Source organism: Astatotilapia calliptera, chromosome 18 (assembly GCF_900246225.1).
Source record: "Astatotilapia calliptera chromosome 18, fAstCal1.2, whole genome shotgun sequence".
Classification (NCBI taxonomy): domain Eukaryota; kingdom Metazoa; phylum Chordata; class Actinopteri; order Cichliformes; family Cichlidae; genus Astatotilapia; species Astatotilapia calliptera.
Genome location: NC_039319.1, coordinates 6,020,821 through 6,041,342, shown reverse-complemented (window position 1 = coordinate 6,041,342; position 20,522 = coordinate 6,020,821). Strand labels below are relative to the sequence as shown.

The 20,522-nt window shown below is 39.3% G+C and overlaps 2 protein-coding genes across 5 annotated transcripts in view; both read right to left on the bottom strand.

Annotated features, from left to right (window-relative positions):
• LOC113010761 (ATP-dependent 6-phosphofructokinase, platelet type-like) overlaps positions 1-12,564 on the bottom strand; it is a 31,997-nt gene extending 19,433 nt beyond the window's left edge. The window contains exons 1-9 of the mRNA XM_026149968.1: positions 12,328-12,564; positions 6,616-6,689; positions 4,955-5,032; positions 4,195-4,384; positions 3,926-4,091; positions 3,694-3,738; positions 3,094-3,202; positions 1,384-1,479; positions 371-466 (exon numbers count right to left, since the gene is read on the bottom strand). Of these exons, the coding sequence (XP_026005753.1) occupies positions 371-466; positions 1,384-1,479; positions 3,094-3,202; positions 3,694-3,738; positions 3,926-4,091; positions 4,195-4,384; positions 4,955-5,032; positions 6,616-6,689; positions 12,328-12,436 (963 nt within the window). The 5' untranslated portion in view covers positions 12,437-12,564. The remainder of the gene's footprint in view (positions 1-370; positions 467-1,383; positions 1,480-3,093; positions 3,203-3,693; positions 3,739-3,925; positions 4,092-4,194; positions 4,385-4,954; positions 5,033-6,615; positions 6,690-12,327) is intronic.
• A 2,904-nt stretch (positions 12,565-15,468) lies between these two features.
• Positions 15,469-20,522, bottom strand: part of LOC113009960 (nuclear receptor coactivator 2-like) — a 54,995-nt gene continuing 49,941 nt past the window's right edge. For all 4 annotated transcript variants that reach the window (XM_026148667.1, XM_026148670.1, XM_026148671.1 and 1 more), the window contains one exon: positions 15,469-20,273. In XM_026148667.1, the coding sequence (XP_026004452.1) occupies positions 20,262-20,273 (12 nt within the window). In that variant the 3' untranslated portion in view covers positions 15,469-20,261. The remainder of the gene's footprint in view (positions 20,274-20,522) is intronic.

Sequence of the window (20,522 nt, the reverse complement as noted above, 5' to 3'; positions counted from 1 at the left end):
AGCATCTTAAAAATAAACAAGAACATTCGTAGGAACATGCAATAACAAGAAAAGACATGCCAAAAGAAAAAAATAAGAAGGAGAAATCATGCAAAACATCTCCTGTCATGTAATACACATGCAAAGTGAACAGGCATAAAGCAAAATACAGGGTGCAAAGAGAACCGTACAGCTCATCCATAAATGGTTCATAAATGGATATATGAACATTTGTGTAAAAAAGAACGAAATACAACAGCATACAGGACACGAAATGGTGTGTTCCCATGGTGAAGGAAACCAACATCCAAACCACGAAAGACAGTGGCCCATGCTTCTGAGGGAGAATTTGTGGCTCCGTGTATCGGCCAGGCTTCGTGACCGTACTTACATCCTTGATATAATCGGGGGTTATTGATTTGTTGTGGCGATCTATGGCACCCTCGGCTACAATAATAATGTTCAGCCTTTTCTTATCAGCACGATTCTAGAGGGATATAAACAAGCAAAGGCAGTTTAAAACATGACAGAAAATGTTTTGCATTGCCAAAAGCTGGAACCAGTAACGTAGGATAAGTCTGAGCGCTAATTACTGAGAGACCTTTGCGTTTCCAAAGAGCACCAACAGGTTGCCCTTCATCAGCAGACATTTGCCACAATTTGGGAGAAGCTTCATATGTGAAGTTAACTGGTCATGAAAAGCAGTGTGCTGTAGAGATACATCAATAATTTACTTATACTATTGCTGTTAGCCAGCAGGGTTAGTTTAAAGTTGACTGCAGAACCTTCTTTTATTTACAGCTCAGTTTACATGCAGTGTTCACATATTTGGTCCTTTCTCATAAAACATTTCTAAAAGACAATTTTGAATTTGTTGAAAACTTTAAATTTAGGAATTTCTTTTTGTTTGGTAGGCTTTCTCTTTGCTCTTTGCTGTAATTTGGCTGAAATATACATTTAGTGCCATCAACAGTCAATCAGCTGCACTACAGGGTACACTTTATAACACCATATTTCCCTTTTATTTAAAAACTTTTTAAGACATCAGATCATTTTAAACTGTATTTATTCTTTTTAAACTGTATTGCTTTTTGCACTGCAGAGGCTGGTGAGAAACAGTATTTCGTTTCAGGCTGGGTAACACAATATGAAATGACAATAAACTTCTTGAGTTTTGAGTCATTCAATGTCAGTGTCTACTGAGCTAAAGAAACCATGACACCGAAACATGAATGTCTATAATATCACAATGAAACCTTTCCTATGTGTGTGGCATGTGGCAAATGTTTGGATTCAAAACAGAAAGGTTGCTCTGCTGTAGCTTTTCATTTTCATGTTTATATCCACCAGCTGGTCCAGCTTCTGGTTCCCCTCTGTGTCAGTCTGAAACACAGCTCTACTCACATCCTTTACAAAATCAGAGGTAATGTGTTGTCCTTGTCGGTCAGTTGCGCCTTCAGCAACTATGATAATGTTCAACCTGGAACCTCGAGATCGAATCTGGACAATAACAAGAATACTAACCATATGAGACTGACTGGAAAATAAAAAAAACAAAACAATGTTCTTCAGGTCTTCAAATGGTCTGTGATAAACATTAGAATAGTCTTGTGTTTATGTGGTGGCCACATTGGACTGGCAAAGAGTCAAGATGTAATCGAAAGCTCGTGGGGTTGACGGCCACAAGAGTCAGGCTCTACCATATAACTTTCTTAACTAACTGCCATTACAAAACCCAATTTCCTGAGCTACTATTGTTAATGTATGAACAGACTTGAACTGAAAGCAACAGTGACTCAAGCAGACTCTGTGGTACAATGGATAGCGCATTGGATTTCTAGCTAGATCATGTCAGATGCAATTCAAAGTGTGTGGGTTCAAATCCCACCAGAGCCACTTTATTAAAGTGTGTGGAGAACCTTTGTTATAGACCAAGTGCTGCTACATCTTAGCTACTGGCCAGTGTGATTTTAGTCATCCCAGCACGAAGCATCTTGATCAACTGGGACTGTGTAACCACCAAACTGGTTAGTTATTCAGGTTCACTAAACACAGAATGAACTTTAATGGTAGCCTTTCATGTGTTGCCAGTTGGCAGTTGAGCTCTAATTCAAAGTTTGTAGGTCTTAATCCCATCAGAGGCTGCCATTCAAGGGCCTGTTTTTCTCCAATTCTTCTGCCATTTAGTTTTCAGTCATAACTGCTTTTATGGACTCTAATTTCCAGCTTGAAATTAAATTGAAGTTTACTTATAGGAAGGTTTAAGATTACAATCGAATGATTTGGAGATTCTGGGTTGAGTTTTGCAGGTTTGCTTAATGACCCAACAGCCAGCATTCAGCAGGCTTTGTGGCGCAATGGATAGAGCATTAGACTTCTAATGATTTTCTTCAGATGCAATTCAAAGCTTGTGGGTTCAAGTGCCAACAGAGTCACTTTATTACAGGGGAAAACTATAAAGATTCTCATTATACAAAAAATCTCAAAGGAAACATTAAACTTTCTACTTTAGATGCTTAAAATTAAATCCATGAAAAGGCAGCATGTGAGTCAAGCTGAAACGTGTAAAAATAGAAGCCCTTGTGGCACAACTAATAGTTAAACAGTTCAAATGTGAGTTCGATTTTATAGTGAACGTCGAATTTGAGGGACTCCTGCTTTACTGTGGATATCTGGGGAAGTTTAAAGATGTCTGCTTCCACACACAAGTCACAATTCTGTGGCAAAGACTGGATGAAAACTGGAGAATGGTCCCCTCAGAGCATTGTGAGAAACTGGTAAAATTCTGTGGGTGCTGATGTCCTGACGTACATCAAAGCAAGCACTTCTACACATTATACTAAGTTCTGACAGCTGTAACCTTCCAATATGTCATTTATAAGTTTCTTTATTGTGACAGGGATTACTGTTCTCACTTTTTACACTGTATTTTCAAGAAAATAAAGATTTTTGCTTAATTATTCTAACATATTTTCTGTCATGTAAATCTTTATTAGAAACTTGCTTAGCTAAATTACTTCTGTCCTCCTAGCCAAAGACAGAAAACTATCCACTCTAATTAAAACATAAGCTACTACAGTGAAAACGGTGTGTGTGTATGTGTGTGTTTGTCACCTCGGACAGTTTCTGACACATGTTGTCTTCCCATCCATCTTCAGGAGGCATTTCTGGGATAAAAACCCAGTCTGCTCCACATGCCAGGGCGCTGACCAGGGCCAGATATCTGCACACATACACAATTTATAAAATCATACATTTCAGCTCTCACTAAAGACAGTTCTTTTAGTCTCTTGCTACACTGAAATCTCACTAAAGTCAGAATGCACTCCACTCACTAACCTTATCAGTAGGCCTAAACAGCAGGCTCTGTGGCATAATGGACAGCCCATTGGACTTCCAGTCAACGTGCAATGCAATTCAAAGGTTGTGGGTTCGATTCCGAACAGAGTCGATTTTTCGCCTGTTGTCAATGCTAAATTTTCTGGACCATGGTACATACAATGTATCTGCATAAAATACTACTTTGACATTTTAGCTGGAGTCTGACTCACTTGTCGGTATTTGAACATTCCACATTTATCATTCGACATTTTCAAAGTCTTAAATATGCTTTCTAAAGAATTTGATTACAAGCATATGATTTTGTGGCCACTAAGACTAAGTGGATGTCACGCAATATTATGTATATGTGTGTGTGGAATAAAAGATGCCTACCCGCAGTGTCTCCCCATGACCTCCAGGACAAACGTCCTCTGGTGGCTATAAAAAAAAAACAGAAATAATGTCAAAAACAAACAAAAAAAGAGCATTTATGCTGAAACTCAGTGGGTTGATCTAAATTTGTTCAGTAGAGGGGGAACTCCAACCTTTACCCTACACTGAAGCATGTAAAAAAAAACCACAGTTTATATCTTTTCTATTAAGACCTCTCTCAGAAATTGTTCACCTCTGGGCAGTGGTCATGATGGCGTCCACCACCTCAATGATCCGATGCAGGGCCGAGTCGGTGCCAATGGTCATGTCAGTGCCGCAGAAGTCATTGTCGATGGAGCCAACCATACCGACGATGTGGAGCTCGGAGTTTCTCTGGGTCGCTTCCTCATCGATCAAACCTAAACAAAAAACAAGGAGGGAGAAAGTTTCCCTTTAAACTTGTAAAAGCAGGGAAGCCTGGTGTTAAAGTTAAAAACAAAACCTCCTGTTGTGAGGAGTCACCTTGCTGCAGGAGCTCCTCCAACAGGCTGCTCCATTCCTCCCTGAACAGGTTGGCCCCAGTCAAGCTTCCGTCTCCACCAATCACACACAGGTTGGTGATGTCACGCTGCACAAGGTTGTGTGCAGCTTTCAGGCGGCCCTCATGGGTACGGAAATCTTTGCAGCGGGCACTCCCGATGACAGTTCCACCCTAAAGTAAACGAACATTACAATAACCTGTCATGATTTTCTTCATTTTTAAAATTTTTTAAAGATTCTTTTGGCTTCTTTTTAGGACATTGTGTCCTCTTAGACTGTATTTTTTCCAGTATCGCTGACCTACGAGATCTTTTATCCCCACTGTTCACTCATCAGTGAAAAGGTCTCCTTGAAATGGTAATGGTAAATGGCCTGCATTTGTATAGCGCTTTTCTAGTCCATAGGACCCCAAAGCGCTTTACACTACATTCAGTCATTCACCCATTCACACACACATTCACACACTGGCAATGGCAAGCTACTTCAGTATCATCAAGCTGCAAGCTAAAAGCATTATTGCCTGTGTCCCTTTGAGTAAAAGTCACTCATGTCCACTATGACAACACGTACCAGCATAAGTACTACAAAGGTTTTCTTACCAAACACTTTTAATGATGCTAAAATGTCTACAGTATTTACAACACACAGTATTTTTCTCAAAGCAGACTGAGTTTGTTTCACTGTTTACAGCCCATTAAGAAGAAATGTGCGGTGTGTGTGAGCTGAACACTGATCTGCTCACCACTTGCAGCATGCTGGAGACGCTTTCCCACTTCGCCTCTTTGATGTTGTCTCCACCGTCCACCATCCCCTGGTAACCCTGAGAAGAGCAATCAGTGTGACAGACATTCACCGGATTGTTGATAACTTGGCAAAAGCTGAAAAAAGTTTTATTTTTTAACTGACAAATGAAGGACAGTGCTCGGTATTTTTAAATTGAACCAAAACTCAATAGGAACTTGAAGACAACCCTGTGGGTCAGGTTGAGCTTTTTTAGGGAACTGCTGTGTTGTGTTCAGGGATTAAAACTGCGAGGCGATGGTCCCAAACCAAAATAAAAGCACTGTGGCACTCAGCTGTTATTACTCACAGCCCAGTGGTTATTTGAAGCTGATGGGGACATGACAGTGTGGCAAGTGAAGGATGAAGCCTGCCCTTTGTAATCCAATTATATCTACACTGAGACCAGATCACGTCTGTCTGCCCCCGTCGTTCATGGCATCATGTCGAGTTAAAATTGCACATACTGTACATCCTCAGGCATTCAATATCGATGACTTTGAGAGACTCAGGAAAGAAGGAGTTACTACAGTTACTATCGCTATCAAATCATTATTTCCATCGGCAGCACGTTTAAGTTCAAATACTGTTACAGTAGGTGTGATCTGTGATAGAGCCCAAACAGTAGGCGGCACTTGTCAAAGTAAAATTCACATGAATGCCAGAGCTCAAGGTTTTCCAGTAGAAAATTTATGATCCAGTGGTTTTATGTTGGAGCTGGTCAGAGTACATACTGTATCCAAATCCATGCCATTGCTTCCAGTAGGTTAAAAACACAAAACGAGCCCATAGTGGGTTCAAATTTCCATGTGGACACAGTTTTAAGTGTCAATACACTCCACTTCAATCAAATGTTCACACACAGACACTCCAAGCGTTAGTGTGACAAGTGTGGAGGCCAAAAAGACAAAAACAAGGTCACTACCTGTAAAGGGATTAATGGGGAGATCTTAATGACTGAAAAACAAAGGCTTAACGACCAGAGCCATAAACAATGACTGTAGTCAGTGTGGCTGATTTAAGGTAATCTTTTCAAAATAGCACCTAAACAGCATGAAGTGAGGTGAGAAATGCTTAAATCTGTTGGAACAGAACAGCTTTCACAGAACAGCTTAAGGAGACAAAAATGAAGTGGTGGGCTGCCAACACTGTGCAGTTTTTGATATTTATGTGTACAGAGGTTTTTGCAGCTACACTTGGGTGAATTTGAGTGAACAAAATATAATTTGTTTTGCAACAACAGGCAGTAACAGCACAATGACTTGTCTGTGGCATGTTTGCGTTTCTCTTCATGAAACCTGATTTGACACAATGTGGTGAATTTACACCAAAGATTACATCTATGCAACCCTGTAGATGCGATGCATTTAACCCCAATAGAAAAATAAAACAATGAAATTCACATTTTCAGTTTTGAGACTTTGCAGCCACCTGAATGACTCCTTAAGGTCAAATTCAGTTACAAAAGCAGAGCAACATGCAGTCTTGAGTCCTGCTGGCTGTATCACAGACAATCACAGCTCGATAAAAAAGACTCGTCAGTTCTAATTTAGTTCACCGTGTGATGTGACAGACACTGCAGACTCTCCTGGGGCTATGTCTAAAGCCTGAGTCATGCCTCACCTCATGGATGAAGTAGACCTTTGCTCCCACATAGATGCCCATCCGCACGGCAGCCCGGACAGCCGCATTCATACCTGGAAATAGAGAAAAAAAGAGTTTGGGGTTGATACAGAAACAAACAGTGTTTCTCACATATCATGTTTGACAGGTTGGGAAATTAACCATGTCCGTCTGCGGTAAACTGCGAGCCTACCCAGGTTCTTTTTCATGCTGACAAATTGGTCTTAAAGATATTTTTGGTGTCAGCTAATGAAGAACCGCCATGTTTATTAAAACTGCAGCGCAGCGACTAGCAGCAGTTTGACCTTTTCAGAGGATGTGGGAGACACAGAAACTGGAGGTAGAAAGTAGTTAATGTCGGTCTTATTCTAAGGTGCTTTTGACATTTAAGAAATTAGATCTGTCAGTGAACTAAATAAAGGATGTTTCCATAAATGTGATTGTATAAGCAGCAGCACAAACAGGGCGTGGCAGAAAGCTAGACAGACCAGCAGATAACAGGAGCGGTAAACGCCATCGAAAAAACAGGGAGACAGGGAGAGGAGACTGCAAGTGAGAATCCCTCTGAGGATTTTGTGTCAAAACATAGAAGGGTCTGAAAGAGCACTTAGTGAAATTAGAGACAGAACAAAACATAAACCTTGAGCTAAGTCTGGTGTCACAGTGAAGGTGCAGTTTTACATCACCGAAGACTCCCATAAAAGCACGATGACGAGAAATATCTGATGTGTAAAAACGCTGAGAGAAGGAATAAAGGTGGTATTGATGTTACTTTGATTCTGTGTCGCAACCTGCATACAGAATAAGAGCTGTAATAAAACTTTAATGATCCTAACGCTAGGTGTAATAAGAGAACCTGAAAAAAAGAAACAAGCTCTACGTATCAGCCTGGGCTGAAAATAACAAATCCATCTTCCACTGTTTCATCTTTGAATTTTGACTTATCAGTGAACTGATTATTTACCAAATTAAAGGTAAGATAAGCTAAGATAGACTTTATTTGTCTCAGAAATGGGTAATTTACAATTATCTTATCTTATCTTAATAATAAACAGTTTTAAGTTATTCTGAAAAAGACATCCAATCAACAAGACGCTGAATCAGCTGACTCTTGGCTTTTTATGCCATTAACACGTGAAGTGGCTGAATCATTATCGTAATTGCTATTGATTATTTCTTCTTTCCATCAGCTAATCAATCAATCTAATAGGGTCAGTGCATAGCAATTAATAAAGAGCACAGAGAACATAGATGACTGGTAAAAAAAGAAAAGGTCACTTTAAAAATTCAAAATAGGGATAAAGAATTAATTAGCCATTTATGGAAAAGCATTGGAATGACGAGCATGTTAGATCTCAGTGAGCCCAGTTTGGTGAGGCATTGCATGCATCCCAGAATTTAGCCCAGCAAGCACAAGCTAGCACGCTCTGCCAACTTAACCACCTCGCCAAATTTCTTCCCACACCACATGGAGTAAACAACCCATCCCTTTTACTGGCCCTTGTCTGCAGAATGCGTATGGGATGGGTCTACTCCTTGGATGACTATGTCACGATTTTGGCATTACTACAAGAGCTCAATTCACTAAGCTTGGCAGAGCCAACGGGGCCATGGCAAAGGGCCAGAGCGAAACAACAAAGGCTTAGCTGGGGGAAACAAAGTTGAACATGAACTCTTCTGGAAAGGCATTGCAATCAGTCAAATGTGTGCAATCATACATTTTTTGCAGATAACTATAAGCAAAGTTTTCTGTTTACCTTGCAATGATTGCAACAGACAGAAATAATGGTTTAAGTGGCAGCCACTGCATGGGCAATCAGCTTTAGATAGAGAAGCACTGATGAACAGGCTGACATCAGCCTTGTTGACTGATATCAGGCTATTAGCAAATAAGATAACAGTGTCAGTGTCAGTGGCTAATATCGATCTCTCAAGTCACATCATTTTGTGTTTGATGAATGTTCAAATATAATTTGGTAAACAAAGCAAACTAATAAAATAAACGTATTAATAATGTATAAAAATACTGTATCTCAAAACTATCATATGCAGGAAGACTTTAACTGATCAAGCACACACATCCATACATATGCAATAATACAATATGCAATAATACTAAGTGCAATAATCCTTTCTGTCATCGTTGTATTTTTACTCAGTTGTATATAGTATTTGTATTTGTATTCTATTTTTATCTTATTGTATATTTATTTTATTTTATTCTACTGTATATAGTATTTTATTTTATTCTATTCTGTACAGTTGTGTACTGTATTTATTCTTATTGTATTCTAATTTTTGCCTCATAACTTTTGCACTGTCCACTTCCTGCTGTGACAAAACAAATTTCCCACGTGTGGGACTAATAAAGGTTATCTTATCTTATCTTATCTTATCTTATCTTAATTCAGACAAGGACTGTTTGTATTAATGAGGGGTTTTCAAGGGTTTCTTATGATCCAAATATTCATAAACTCACTTTTCTGTCAGTGGATGACTCAATAAATCAATAGCTGCCTGCAATTTTCTGATAAGAGACTAAAAATATCTCTTTTCTAATCTTTGTTTTTGTTTTCCTCACTTCTCTTATTTATGATCATTAACTACCTCTTTTATGTAAAATAATTAATTATCTTGCCCTTTACCAAAACTACTCCTGCTGACCAAGAGGAAGTAGCAACAGCATTATAAGGCAGGTGACATCTAAGACAAATGCACTACGGGGTGGGGGTTGGGTGGGGGAGTCACCGTGCTGTCAGCACTCGTTAGCAAACACTGAACAGGCTGAAACCACATCCAGGCCTCCATACTGTGTTTCTTTTTGTGTTGGAGCTAGTGTTGCTAATAGACCTGCAAAGTGCTGATTGGTCAGAGGGGACCTGGCAAATGAGTAAAATTGAGCTGAATTGTGTGATACTATAATTGAGTTTTACAAAATTAGAAAGAAAAAAATAATAAGGATTTCACAGACAGATAAGAGCGATCAGCGACCGTGAGTACATCTCATTTATCATCTCATGTATGTGTGTGTGTGTGTGTGTGTCATGTCCCAGCTGAGCTCTTGGATTAAATCACAAATCATGAAATGCTGTTAGTATTTCCTCCCAGACTGCTGCAATGACTAAACATCTCCAGCTCAGTCTGGGCATGTATTCTCCGCAGCGGTCGGGAAATCTGCCTTGGCAAAAAATTGTCATTGCACATGAAGCACCGATGTTCCTGTGAGTTCAGAAAACTGTAAAGTTTGCTAAATGAAAGTCTGAAAAATAGCCTGAAATATTTCACAAAACTACCGATTGTTTCTGCTTTTAAGAAAGAGGGAATTTTTATTAAGTAACACTAAAAGAGGCCTATCAGCCATATTTCTAGCTCTGTGTTTTTTTTTCTTAGTCTCTATTAGAAACGCTTTGCTTCAATTACAGTTTACATATTCTTTATATGGCTTAATCTGAACCTTGGTGAAGATCCTCAGTTCATCCACTGTCTGAAACACAGAAGGTTTGACTGGAAATAAGGAAAAGCATAAAGATCCTCTTTAATGATTCTTAAAACGTTAGCATTACACTGTCTTACATTATAACAGTACCATGCAGTTACAGTTCATTTCTTTGGTTTGTATTTGTTTTGTATTTTTTAATTTTTAATGTCTGGGTAGTAAAAATATACACATTCAGAAGAAATGTTAAATGGAACCAGTGCTCATAGACATCAGAAACTTTGTCCACATGTGATTATTATATCACAACAAACCTAATTATTCTTGGTGACAATGGCAAGCGGGGAAAAAACCTCCTTAAAGACACTCGAGGCTGTTAAAGGCTTCCACTGCAGAGAGATTCTCCAGGAAAGGCATTCAAAAGCTAGTCCTGCTATCGTTTGACCCTGGTGAGTGGGACTGTGTGCGCATCATTTTCACGCCCCGGGAACAATGTCCAAGTGTAGTTATAATTAAATCTCAGCTGCTGCCAGGAGTATGCGCTCCTACACATAGTTCCTACAGAGGCTGGCTCTATTACATTCTACACAGGTGCTCATGTGCTGCCTTCTGCTGCAGAGACAACTGAGAAACGAAATATTCATCCACTCATAGAGGAGCCTATAGGCACCGTGTGTTATGTAACAGCCTGGCTCAAAGGCAACAATGGCTCTGCTGCTGCACTGCACGCATAGAGCCGATACTACACTCCAATATCGATATATAGAAGTCCAATAAATACACTCTAGTGCTGTTTCTGGAACATCACATGAATGAATGGTGACGCTATTAGACACATAAAAATACCAAAATCACTGTTTCACCTTTTTTTTTTTTTTAAAAATGTTCCACTTATATTAGGCTGTCGTCATAGAACCTAATTTTACGGATAAAATGACATCCACACACAGTAACAGTAACTTATTTACGTTTCCTTTGCACATTGCACATCACAGCACACCAGCTCGCCCTCACGTAGGCGACTCAACCCTTCGTGACTTCCGGATGACTACAGTGACTCAAGGACAAAGGAAGTCACTGCAGGTCTCTTTCAAAATTAAGGCCCTGCTGCGGAAAGGGGAGGGGAAACCCTTTACTGTGAAAGGTTACGCCGGAAGACGAGTAATTTAGTCTGGCTTCTTCACGGTGGTCCTCCTCACGACTCATCTTCAGTGACACAATACGTGTATTTCTGCTGAAACATGACCCTTTTTTTAAATGAGGGGAAGTTGCAAAAATCATAGTTAATATAAAGAAATAAGATGACATTTAATGGCGTTGTCAACTTTTGCCTGAACCGATAAATTATAGGGATTTTAATGATAACAATAATAAGAATAAGAATAAGAATAAGAATTTCCATCACGAGCTGTGGACTTCATGCTTTTCCACCAAAAGCAGTGGCGAAACCTGACTGAGTGCACACCACAGTGTATAGCACTGTCAGCTTTGGGCTGCTGTTTACATCATACGTGTGCCATTGGACGCGCACAGGGACGCAGGACACAGGCAATCAATACAGGAACACAGTCCATATAGATTCTGCAGTGGTGCAGAATGCATGATAAGGAGAGCGACTCCCCACGTAAGAGGATTCAATTATTTAATTACCGCGAACACTTGTTGATTTCGTTGCAGCTTTCCAAACTGGCCCCCTCATCCCTGCTGCATATCCTTTTCAAGCAGGTCGTGATTACTACTACTATTTCATACCTCCTCAAGCGGTTATAAATAGTCTACTGCAGCATCCATGGAAAAATGTGTAAGACAAGGGTTTCAGAGCAGCTGTTGCGTAATAGTCGCTGTGATTTGCTTAATACCTTGTAAATAATGGGTATCAAGAAAAAATAAATATATACAAGGCAAATAAAATGCATTATTTATTTTTTCATGTAATTATGCACCTTGATTGACCACCACGCTTTTTGACAAGCTTGGAGGGGATACATCCATTGTCGGACAGGCCTCTAGCTAACATATTTCTCCAAATCTCCACAAAGAGGTAGGGAGTAAAATTAACCCTACAACCAGACTAGGGGAAGAACCGCTTATACTTAAAGTAGCCTAACTCTGGCAGTGCGTGCCACTACCACGTCAGCCTCAGTAAACACGTCTGATAGCATATTTTAAGAGAGGAGTTTATTCTCCTGGTGCTTTCTCGGCAGCACTTTTACGCGAAATTATCTATTTTCATTAGGGCAGGAGCGCCGTCCGATAATGGAACCTCACTAAGTTACCTTGGGCATCTCCGCCGCTGGTCAACACTGCGATGGATTTACCAGCGCCGGATAGATTCTCAAAGAATTTCCGGGTGTCCTGTCGCTTTGGTGCCGATGCGCCAGCCATCTCTGTCTCCTTGGCCCCCGTCACCTGTTAAATAAAAATGTTAGATTTACTCTTCTACAAGCAGCGACCAGTAATACTGTCAATAACCGTGACAGGGGAACTACTGGAGGACTGCAGTGGTTACCGCCCTCTTTCTCATCATACACACCCCCTCTGCAGAGGTCCTACATTTAGTGAGGTGAGTCACTGCATGGCGGTTTCGGTGGCGCAGTGGGGTCAAGTGTCAAGTTCTGGGGTCAAAACGAGGCCATTTGGCCTTTCAAAGAGCGAAACTGCCCCGAAGCCATTAATTGCTCAGCCCTTTCACTGAAATCCATCCAGCCTTCCTGTGTGGTGATGAGTCACAGTGAAAATGCGCAGGAAGTTAAGTTTTTCTACATCTAAATCATTATGACAAATTATTACTTTGTTACAGAAATTTGAAGGTTTTGTGCCTTTCGCTGATCTGCAGTTTATATAATGTTTACAGCTTGTACCTAAAAGAGTGGCCAGTGAGTCTGTCTTTATGATTCTCCTAATTCTTCATGCATGGAAGATGCTAAAAAAGATGCTGGACACAATCCTTTTGGTTCAAATTGACACGATAGCATCACACAGTTACTGCTGATTTATAGACACCCAAACAATGCTTATCTCTGTTCCAACACATCCCAAAGGCGCTCTATTGAATCTGGTCATGGGTACACTGTGAGTTGGACATGATCACCAACAATATTCTAGTAGGTTGTGTCATTTACAAAATGCTCAGTTGATACTAAGGGGCCAAAAGTGTGCCCCCCCCCCAACATATCATTACAACACCACCATTAATACAAGAATACAAGGCAGAAATAATCCATGCTTTCATGTTGTGAAAGTCAAATTGTGCTGTACCAAGCAAAAGCAGAAATCCTGATACATCAGACCAGGGAATGTTTTTTTCCCATTCATCTGTTGTTGGGTTGAGCCCACGTCGGGCTGTTGGAGGCCTTAAAAAGAGTGAAAATTGCCATGAAGCCATTAATTGCTCGACCCTTTCACTGAAATTCAACAACAAATATGTTTCATGAAAAACCTCAGATATAGTGTGTTTGTTTGTTGTAGCATCAGGACACACCCAACCATTTCATTGACTGACTTGTCTTAATATTACAACCTTTAAATAAATAACGAGTAACCCAGTGTTCCTCATTTCTCAAACTTATTTCCAGGATTCTCAAGCAACTTAAAGAAGTCCAGACGCTTTTCTTTCCAAGCTCCTTAGGGTGGCTGTAGCTCAGGTGGCAGAGCAAGTCAGCCACTAATCAGAAGGTCGGTGGTTCGATCCCAGGCTGCCTCCGGGCTGCATGTCAAATATCCTTGGGCAAGATACTAACCCCATGTTTGCCTACTGGTGGTGGTCAGAGGGCCCGGTGGCCCCTGTGTCCGGCAGCCTCGCCTCTGTCAGTGTGCCCCAGGGCAGCTGTGGCTACAATGTAGCTTGCCATCGCCTGTGTGTGAATGTGTGTGTGAATGGGTGAATGACTGAACGTAGTGTAAAGCGCTTTGGGGTCCTATGGACTAGAAAAGCGCTATACAAATGCAGGCCATTTACAACGAGTAACCCCTTTATAAATGCTTTTTTTTTTTGTGGCATTAACTGGGACGCTGTAACAACCCAACATAAATTATTGAACTTAAATTCTGCTCTTAAAAGCTCATTTCCACTTTACTGTCTGGGAGAAACAGCAGAGTGATGCATCGTCGCTTTTTTCCTCCCTTCTTTGGCGTTCGCGAGCCGCTCTTAGAAACCAAAGCCAAAGCCAGTCTGTCTGACTGACAGCTTGGTCCACCAATAGGAACCCAGATCACGTCCCATGGAAAATTCCAACCAATTATAGCCAGGAATATGCGCCTTCATTCGGGAAATAAGAGACTTTGAGCAATAATTCATAAATTCCTTTGTAATCCAAACACTAAAAACGTGGAGTATTACAAAAGCGTGAACATTTTACATAACGTAACACCAGCAGATTAGATTATTAGAAGAGAAAATATCTAACGGCAGCACCAGAGAATAAACAGTTACAAATCCTGTCGTTGCTTAATATTCTCATGTCATCCTATAGGAGCCGTGTTTTTTAAGGATCATTCCCTACATCATCATTTTGAATTTCAGACATTTGGAAATAACAAAAATATTTCTAATCCAATCATAAAAACGCTGCAGATAGAATTGGTGACCTTTCACGAATCCCATGACCTTGAGTAATCCTCTGTATGCTATAGGCTTTATCTACTCAAGCCCCACGTGACTTCTCACACTTGTTGCCAGCCACATTTCATAATATTAGATTCATGACAAAAACATTTATCTGAAGGTATGCTGGAGCAGTTTTCATATCTATACTGGTGGACAGAAGGCAGTGCCTGCTGCTGCCTGATTAGATTTGAAGGGCCACACAGAGTGCACCGGTCTCTGGACCAGTTCCAAGTTTCCCTGTGCAGAAAACAAAAGAGCCTTACGAAGGCAGGGTGTGTGTGCCGTTGTGACATTTTTGCTGTTCCTCACTTGTCCGAACTTAAATAGGGAACCACTCTGGATGCCACATGATTCTCGGATGTGTCACACAGTTGCACGGCCAAACTATTTCCTGTGTTACCCTCAGCATGTCAGATATACGAGAATAAACAAACTGCAAACTGAAACTAAAAACTGACACTTTAAAAGTAAATGTCAGTGGAATTTTAACAGTGTCTGATCATTGATTAGTGGGGTGTGCGGGGCTCGGGGGAAGGGGAATTTTCCCAGGATATTAACAGGTGAGGAGAAAGGTCTTTGGGCCATGGAAAGGGATCATAAGTCAGCACTATTTCAAGGCACTTCGGGTGTCCATCAATCATGCAGAGGCTACGCACCACCCACATTTTAAAGCACATTTATCCCACATAACTTACATTTATTAACGTTTTGTTGTGGTGTTAAGGTTAAATATAAAGTATATAAAGACTGGGATTCCCTGGGACCGCACAAGTCACTTTATGGATGAAATTGAAACAAAGACACAGCTCAGTTCAGTAAAAATAATTTATTTACAGTGGCATGAATCATAAATTAACAAGCAGCATTGGCAAAAGCAACATTAGAGTCGACAGCTTGCATAAAAATGTGTGAACGTCCGGACTTCTACATAAGAAAATAATTAATGAACTGTATGCACTGGACTGTGTCACAGCTGAGATGTTAAATCACAGTAGAGAGGGTACTTCAAATAGCGATGAGAAAAATATTCTTCGACACATGCATTCTCCTTCTGTTTTGCTCTAATTTACCACTGCGTAGTTATCAGGATGTCAGACACATTTCATAAGTGGAAAGAAAGAACCCAAGAAAATCAGAGCAAGTAACTTCCTTAAATGACTCTTAGAGGGGAAGTGAGTCAATTTACTGACATTAGAGAAGAAAGGGGAGGCAAAAATGTGTTAGGGTTGACCCAGAAGCTTTACTCAGGGGTTATTTTACCAGTGACAGAGATTACTCTTCCACTGGTTCTTTTAAACATCCCCAAAACTTAAAACCCACAAGAAGTAAGACGTTTCTTGCATGACCAAGGTCGCGTAAGTACATTTAAAACACGTGACTTTGGCGCCACCTTCTGGTAGAATCACAAAATACATCCATAACAGACCAGTTGATCCTGTCTCAACCTTTTGAATCAAAATAAAAAGAAAGAAAAAAATATAATGGCCATAATTACAAAGAAGGTAAAATCACATCAAATATTAAACTATCTTAAATGAACAAAAAAAACCCTCAATTTAGTTAAATGGTAAAAAAAAAAAAAAGGATCTTAGATTTCTTATATTACCCTCATATATAAGAATAAGTTTATCCAAAAGGGAAATTCATATGTCTGACGTATGTCATCTGGTATATGACTGTTCTATTACAGAGGTTATCGATTCCTGATCTGATTCCCAGGGTTTAAATTATGCTGGTGTCTCTTATTTACAGGTAAGGTGTCCTTTGGTGTCTGATGCATGGCTTTATGTCATCAGGGCCACTGACCGGTCACTTCCAACATGTGAAGGGTGCGTTTTAACAGAAACCACAATCTTTTTTCTAAAGCTAACTGAAAAAATAACCAAACATAACTAAATAGTTTTTAGTGGCTAAATCCTATCGAGCAGTCTTTAGTGGCTATGTCTAAACCAGTGAATGAAAGCCAAATTTCAAAGACAAAACAAACAGCAGGGGAAAACAAGTCCTGACACAAACCCTGATCTGCAGGCTGACAAACATGCATTTTGTAAAATTGTACATTTTGTGCGTAAAGCTGAAACACAGGTGGTGCTATGTAAAACCCCCAAGATGGGAACTCTTCACACTGAGCCTCCACCCCAAATATTTCTCAAGCACAGAGAACTGAAAAGTGTCAGATCTTATAAAGCGGAAGTTAAAATTTGCCCAATTTCAGACTAAATCGTTCTCACACTACTGTTTGTGCTGAGACAATTTCAAAAACAATGACAGCTTTTTCTTTTTGGGGGGGAAGTTGAAGATAAAGTTGCTAAAAAGTAAGCTTGGTGTGAACAGATACTCATATGGAAACTTAACACTTCCGACAAATCATTCGAAATAATATCCAGTTCCACAAGTAGGTTTTTGTTTTGTTTTTTTAATATTGGCAAATATTGAACTTTGTCAGCTATGAAAGGCAGAAATGATGCCTTTCTTGAATAGAAACATGGCCCTGCATTAGAATTACTTCAGTAATTCTTGGGCCACAGTAGCTCAATGTGCTTAACTGGGCGTGCTAAAAATGTAAAAAACACTTAATACCCATTAAAACCAAAAACAATGTTAGTCAGGTTAGATACCAGTACAGTGCAACCATAAATAACCATTTTGTTCTGAGTGACAACCTGTGCAGGCTCACGTCACACGAGGAAATCAAACATTAGCAGTTACTGTAGGTGGTCGTTCATCCCTCAACGTGTGACATTCGGATACTCATGGCTTACAGTTCATCATCAGTTCATCAACATTTTTGGGGCTAAAAAGTTAGGATGTGGAAACAAAGTGAGAAGCGCTACAGTGAAATTCATTTCAGTGTTACAGTGTGTATTTTCACATACTCTCAATCATATTGTCATTGTTAGAGTATCAGATCATATACAGACCAAGAAGTCTAGAAACACATGTTGCCAGTTACAGTCAGTTTTGTTCACAATTACAAGCTCACACGCACGAAACAGCACCTAAATGAACAGTACCTTGCAAAGTGATTGAATCAAAATGGAAAATAAAAGTCCAGTCTATAGAAATTTAGATTGAAAACATTATAACTTTGTGAAACGGACAAAGTAATTTAGCTCTAGTTCTTCATTTACGTAAGGATTTATCCTTGGCGCAAAAAATGTTTGCATTGTTTACCAATACATACAGTATGGAGACTTAAAGATGACAACTTTAACCACAGAAACCCAACACAAGAAACAGTTAAATTTGCCCTTCAGCACAACCCAAGATTCAGCTACACACCTGCAGTGCAAGACACATTCTGGCAGGCTACAAGGTCGCGATCTTGAAGGGTCATTTCAGAATGAGCTGCAGTAGCGTCGAGATTTTTTCTTTTTTTACTTTTACACATTTTTCTTTTCATTTAGAGGCAAAGCTGCATTAGAGGCAGAAATAAGCTCACTGGTTAAATCTCAGTGGGGAAAAGTATTTCTGACAAGAATGGTCTGAAAAAAGTAATGTGCTCAAAATAACAATAGCGTTATTTTCAATGCTAATGCTAACATTTAGCCACGTGACACCATTCTAATTTAAGATGTTATAACGCTAATACTGGCCAATTGGTTTTTTTTGTACCAAAACCCTTGTTAGTCCAGGAAAACAAAGTTACTGAAAACTAAGATCTTAAAGCTAGAAAAAGAAATTATTATTATTGCTACTTAAGTGGAAAGCTAAATAGGTTAGCTAGTTTGTCAAAATAGCTTCAGGATTCTAGCAATAGCTTGTGATTTTGTAGCTGGGAAAGCTAAAGGGCTAGCCTGCAAACAGGGCAGAAAAGTGAATAAACTTTCACTTTAAGTGCTTCTTTAGCTTCATCTACTGATGCTCATTTAACCAACAAAATATTTCTGCTCTCATTTTTTGTTGAACTAAACTCCGAGCTGCTGCTTTACAATACCACTTGGGGCAAAAAAGGATATTAAAAATCTATGTACACTATCTATACACATTCACTTTCATTCAAAAAGTCATTAAATGGGGAGACAGGTCCCCTGTAACTACAGCAGTTGAAATATATTAATTTTAAATCGACATCAACATGTACCATTTGAGAGAATTTTTTTATTCTTGATATTCTTGATTGTTTTCTTTTGTTTTTTGTCATAGAAAGAATCTCTAAATCTTCTTTAAAACTATAAATAACCATAAAATATCTTTCATAAACCTTCTCGTTGTCATTTTCACTTAGGCTCCAAAACCGAACCATAAAAGATATAATCCAGAGGCTTCATTTATACTCATCATCCTGCCACTTATGTTTCAGTTTCACACACGCACACACAAGAAACTTAATCCATCATAGTTACCTCAGAGACTCATAAAAAATTCTGGTAATACACTGATCTGACCAGAGGACATTCAAACAGCAAACACTGTGTGTGTGACTGTGTTAACTTGGGCAACTTGGGACCAATAACCTCCACACAAATTTTAATTCAGCAAGTTGCAAATTACCTATTTTTTTAAATGGTGCTCTATGTAGCATTTTCATTATAGACAAGCTTCTTCTCTTTTTGGACATGTTTAGTACTTGCCCCCAATTTAAGGAAGTATAATAAAAAGTGAAAATTACAGCATGACTTTGCATTTTTTTAACTAAAGTGTCAAAATGTGCAAGGAATAAGTTTGTTGCTTGCTCTATCCAACTCCAGCTCAACAAAGCATGCTGAAAAATGCTAGAGGTGGAGAAGTTTACCTCGTTTCTTGATGGCAATTCAAATAATATCTCCTAATGAACCCTGAATGTGCTACCGGTGTCTGATTACATACTATTACTGTTGAAACCCTCACAACATCCGTTTTAATTGTAGAGGAAATCTGGGGATATTTCAGGAAAACTGAATATCATAGGTATTGAAATCAATTTTAAGATGTAAAGGTTGTAGAAATACAACCTTTACGCCTGTTTACAGCTGTATGTGCTTTTCTTTCCCTCCTTGTAAATTTACGTCCCCCCAAAAACGCACACACACTCACATTTTCTCATTTCTAGATATAACCTCCTTATCCAAACTTCTTTTTAAACTATAAGAAAAACAAAGCTTGAAAACCTTTTTAAAAATGCTACACAGAACACCTTTCAGTACTTTTATTAACTATTTTTTAGAAAAATTCTGTTTTAAAAGTCCTCTTAAGTGTTTGATTACTGTGAATACAGTGTTTGATTTGACTACAGCTTACAGATACATACCACATGTTGATTAGCTGATATCAATCAAAGAATAAGTTACATTGAAAACCTAAAAACCACAAATAGCTGGGGGTTTTCAGGATTATCCTCATGTTGGGCATTTGCTGTCAGGATGGTTCAGATGGCAGTTTCCCTGTAATGTCAGACTTTTTCTTGCATAAAATGTTAAGCAATGACTAAACCCACTGTGAATGTAGTCCTGAAGTTTGCACATGTCTCGGTTGTCCTCATGCTATAGAGCCTCTGAGTTGCCTGGTGTGACAGAGGGGCAGTGTTCTCATCAAGTCCTTCATACGTCTCTGTGAGCTGAGCTGAATGGGTGTCAGTGTTTTTGCATGGATTCCCTCGCTGCTCGTCTCAACTGCAGCCTGGGGTCAGCAAAAATTCTGTAGAAGACAGAAAATCATCAAGGTAATTTAAATTACAGTCACTCTGATAACAAAGAACTGAACTGAGTTTTCTGCACTCATAAGTGGTTTCCAAGTGCTGATTACAAAAGATCAATAAAAGGGTAACAAATGATGTATCAGTTTAATAAACAAGGACCATCTGATCATTTGAATGCTTTCAACATTTTAAGATCTCTACTTGTTCTGGGGGAAGAACTTCAAATGCATTTCAATTTAAGTCTTTAT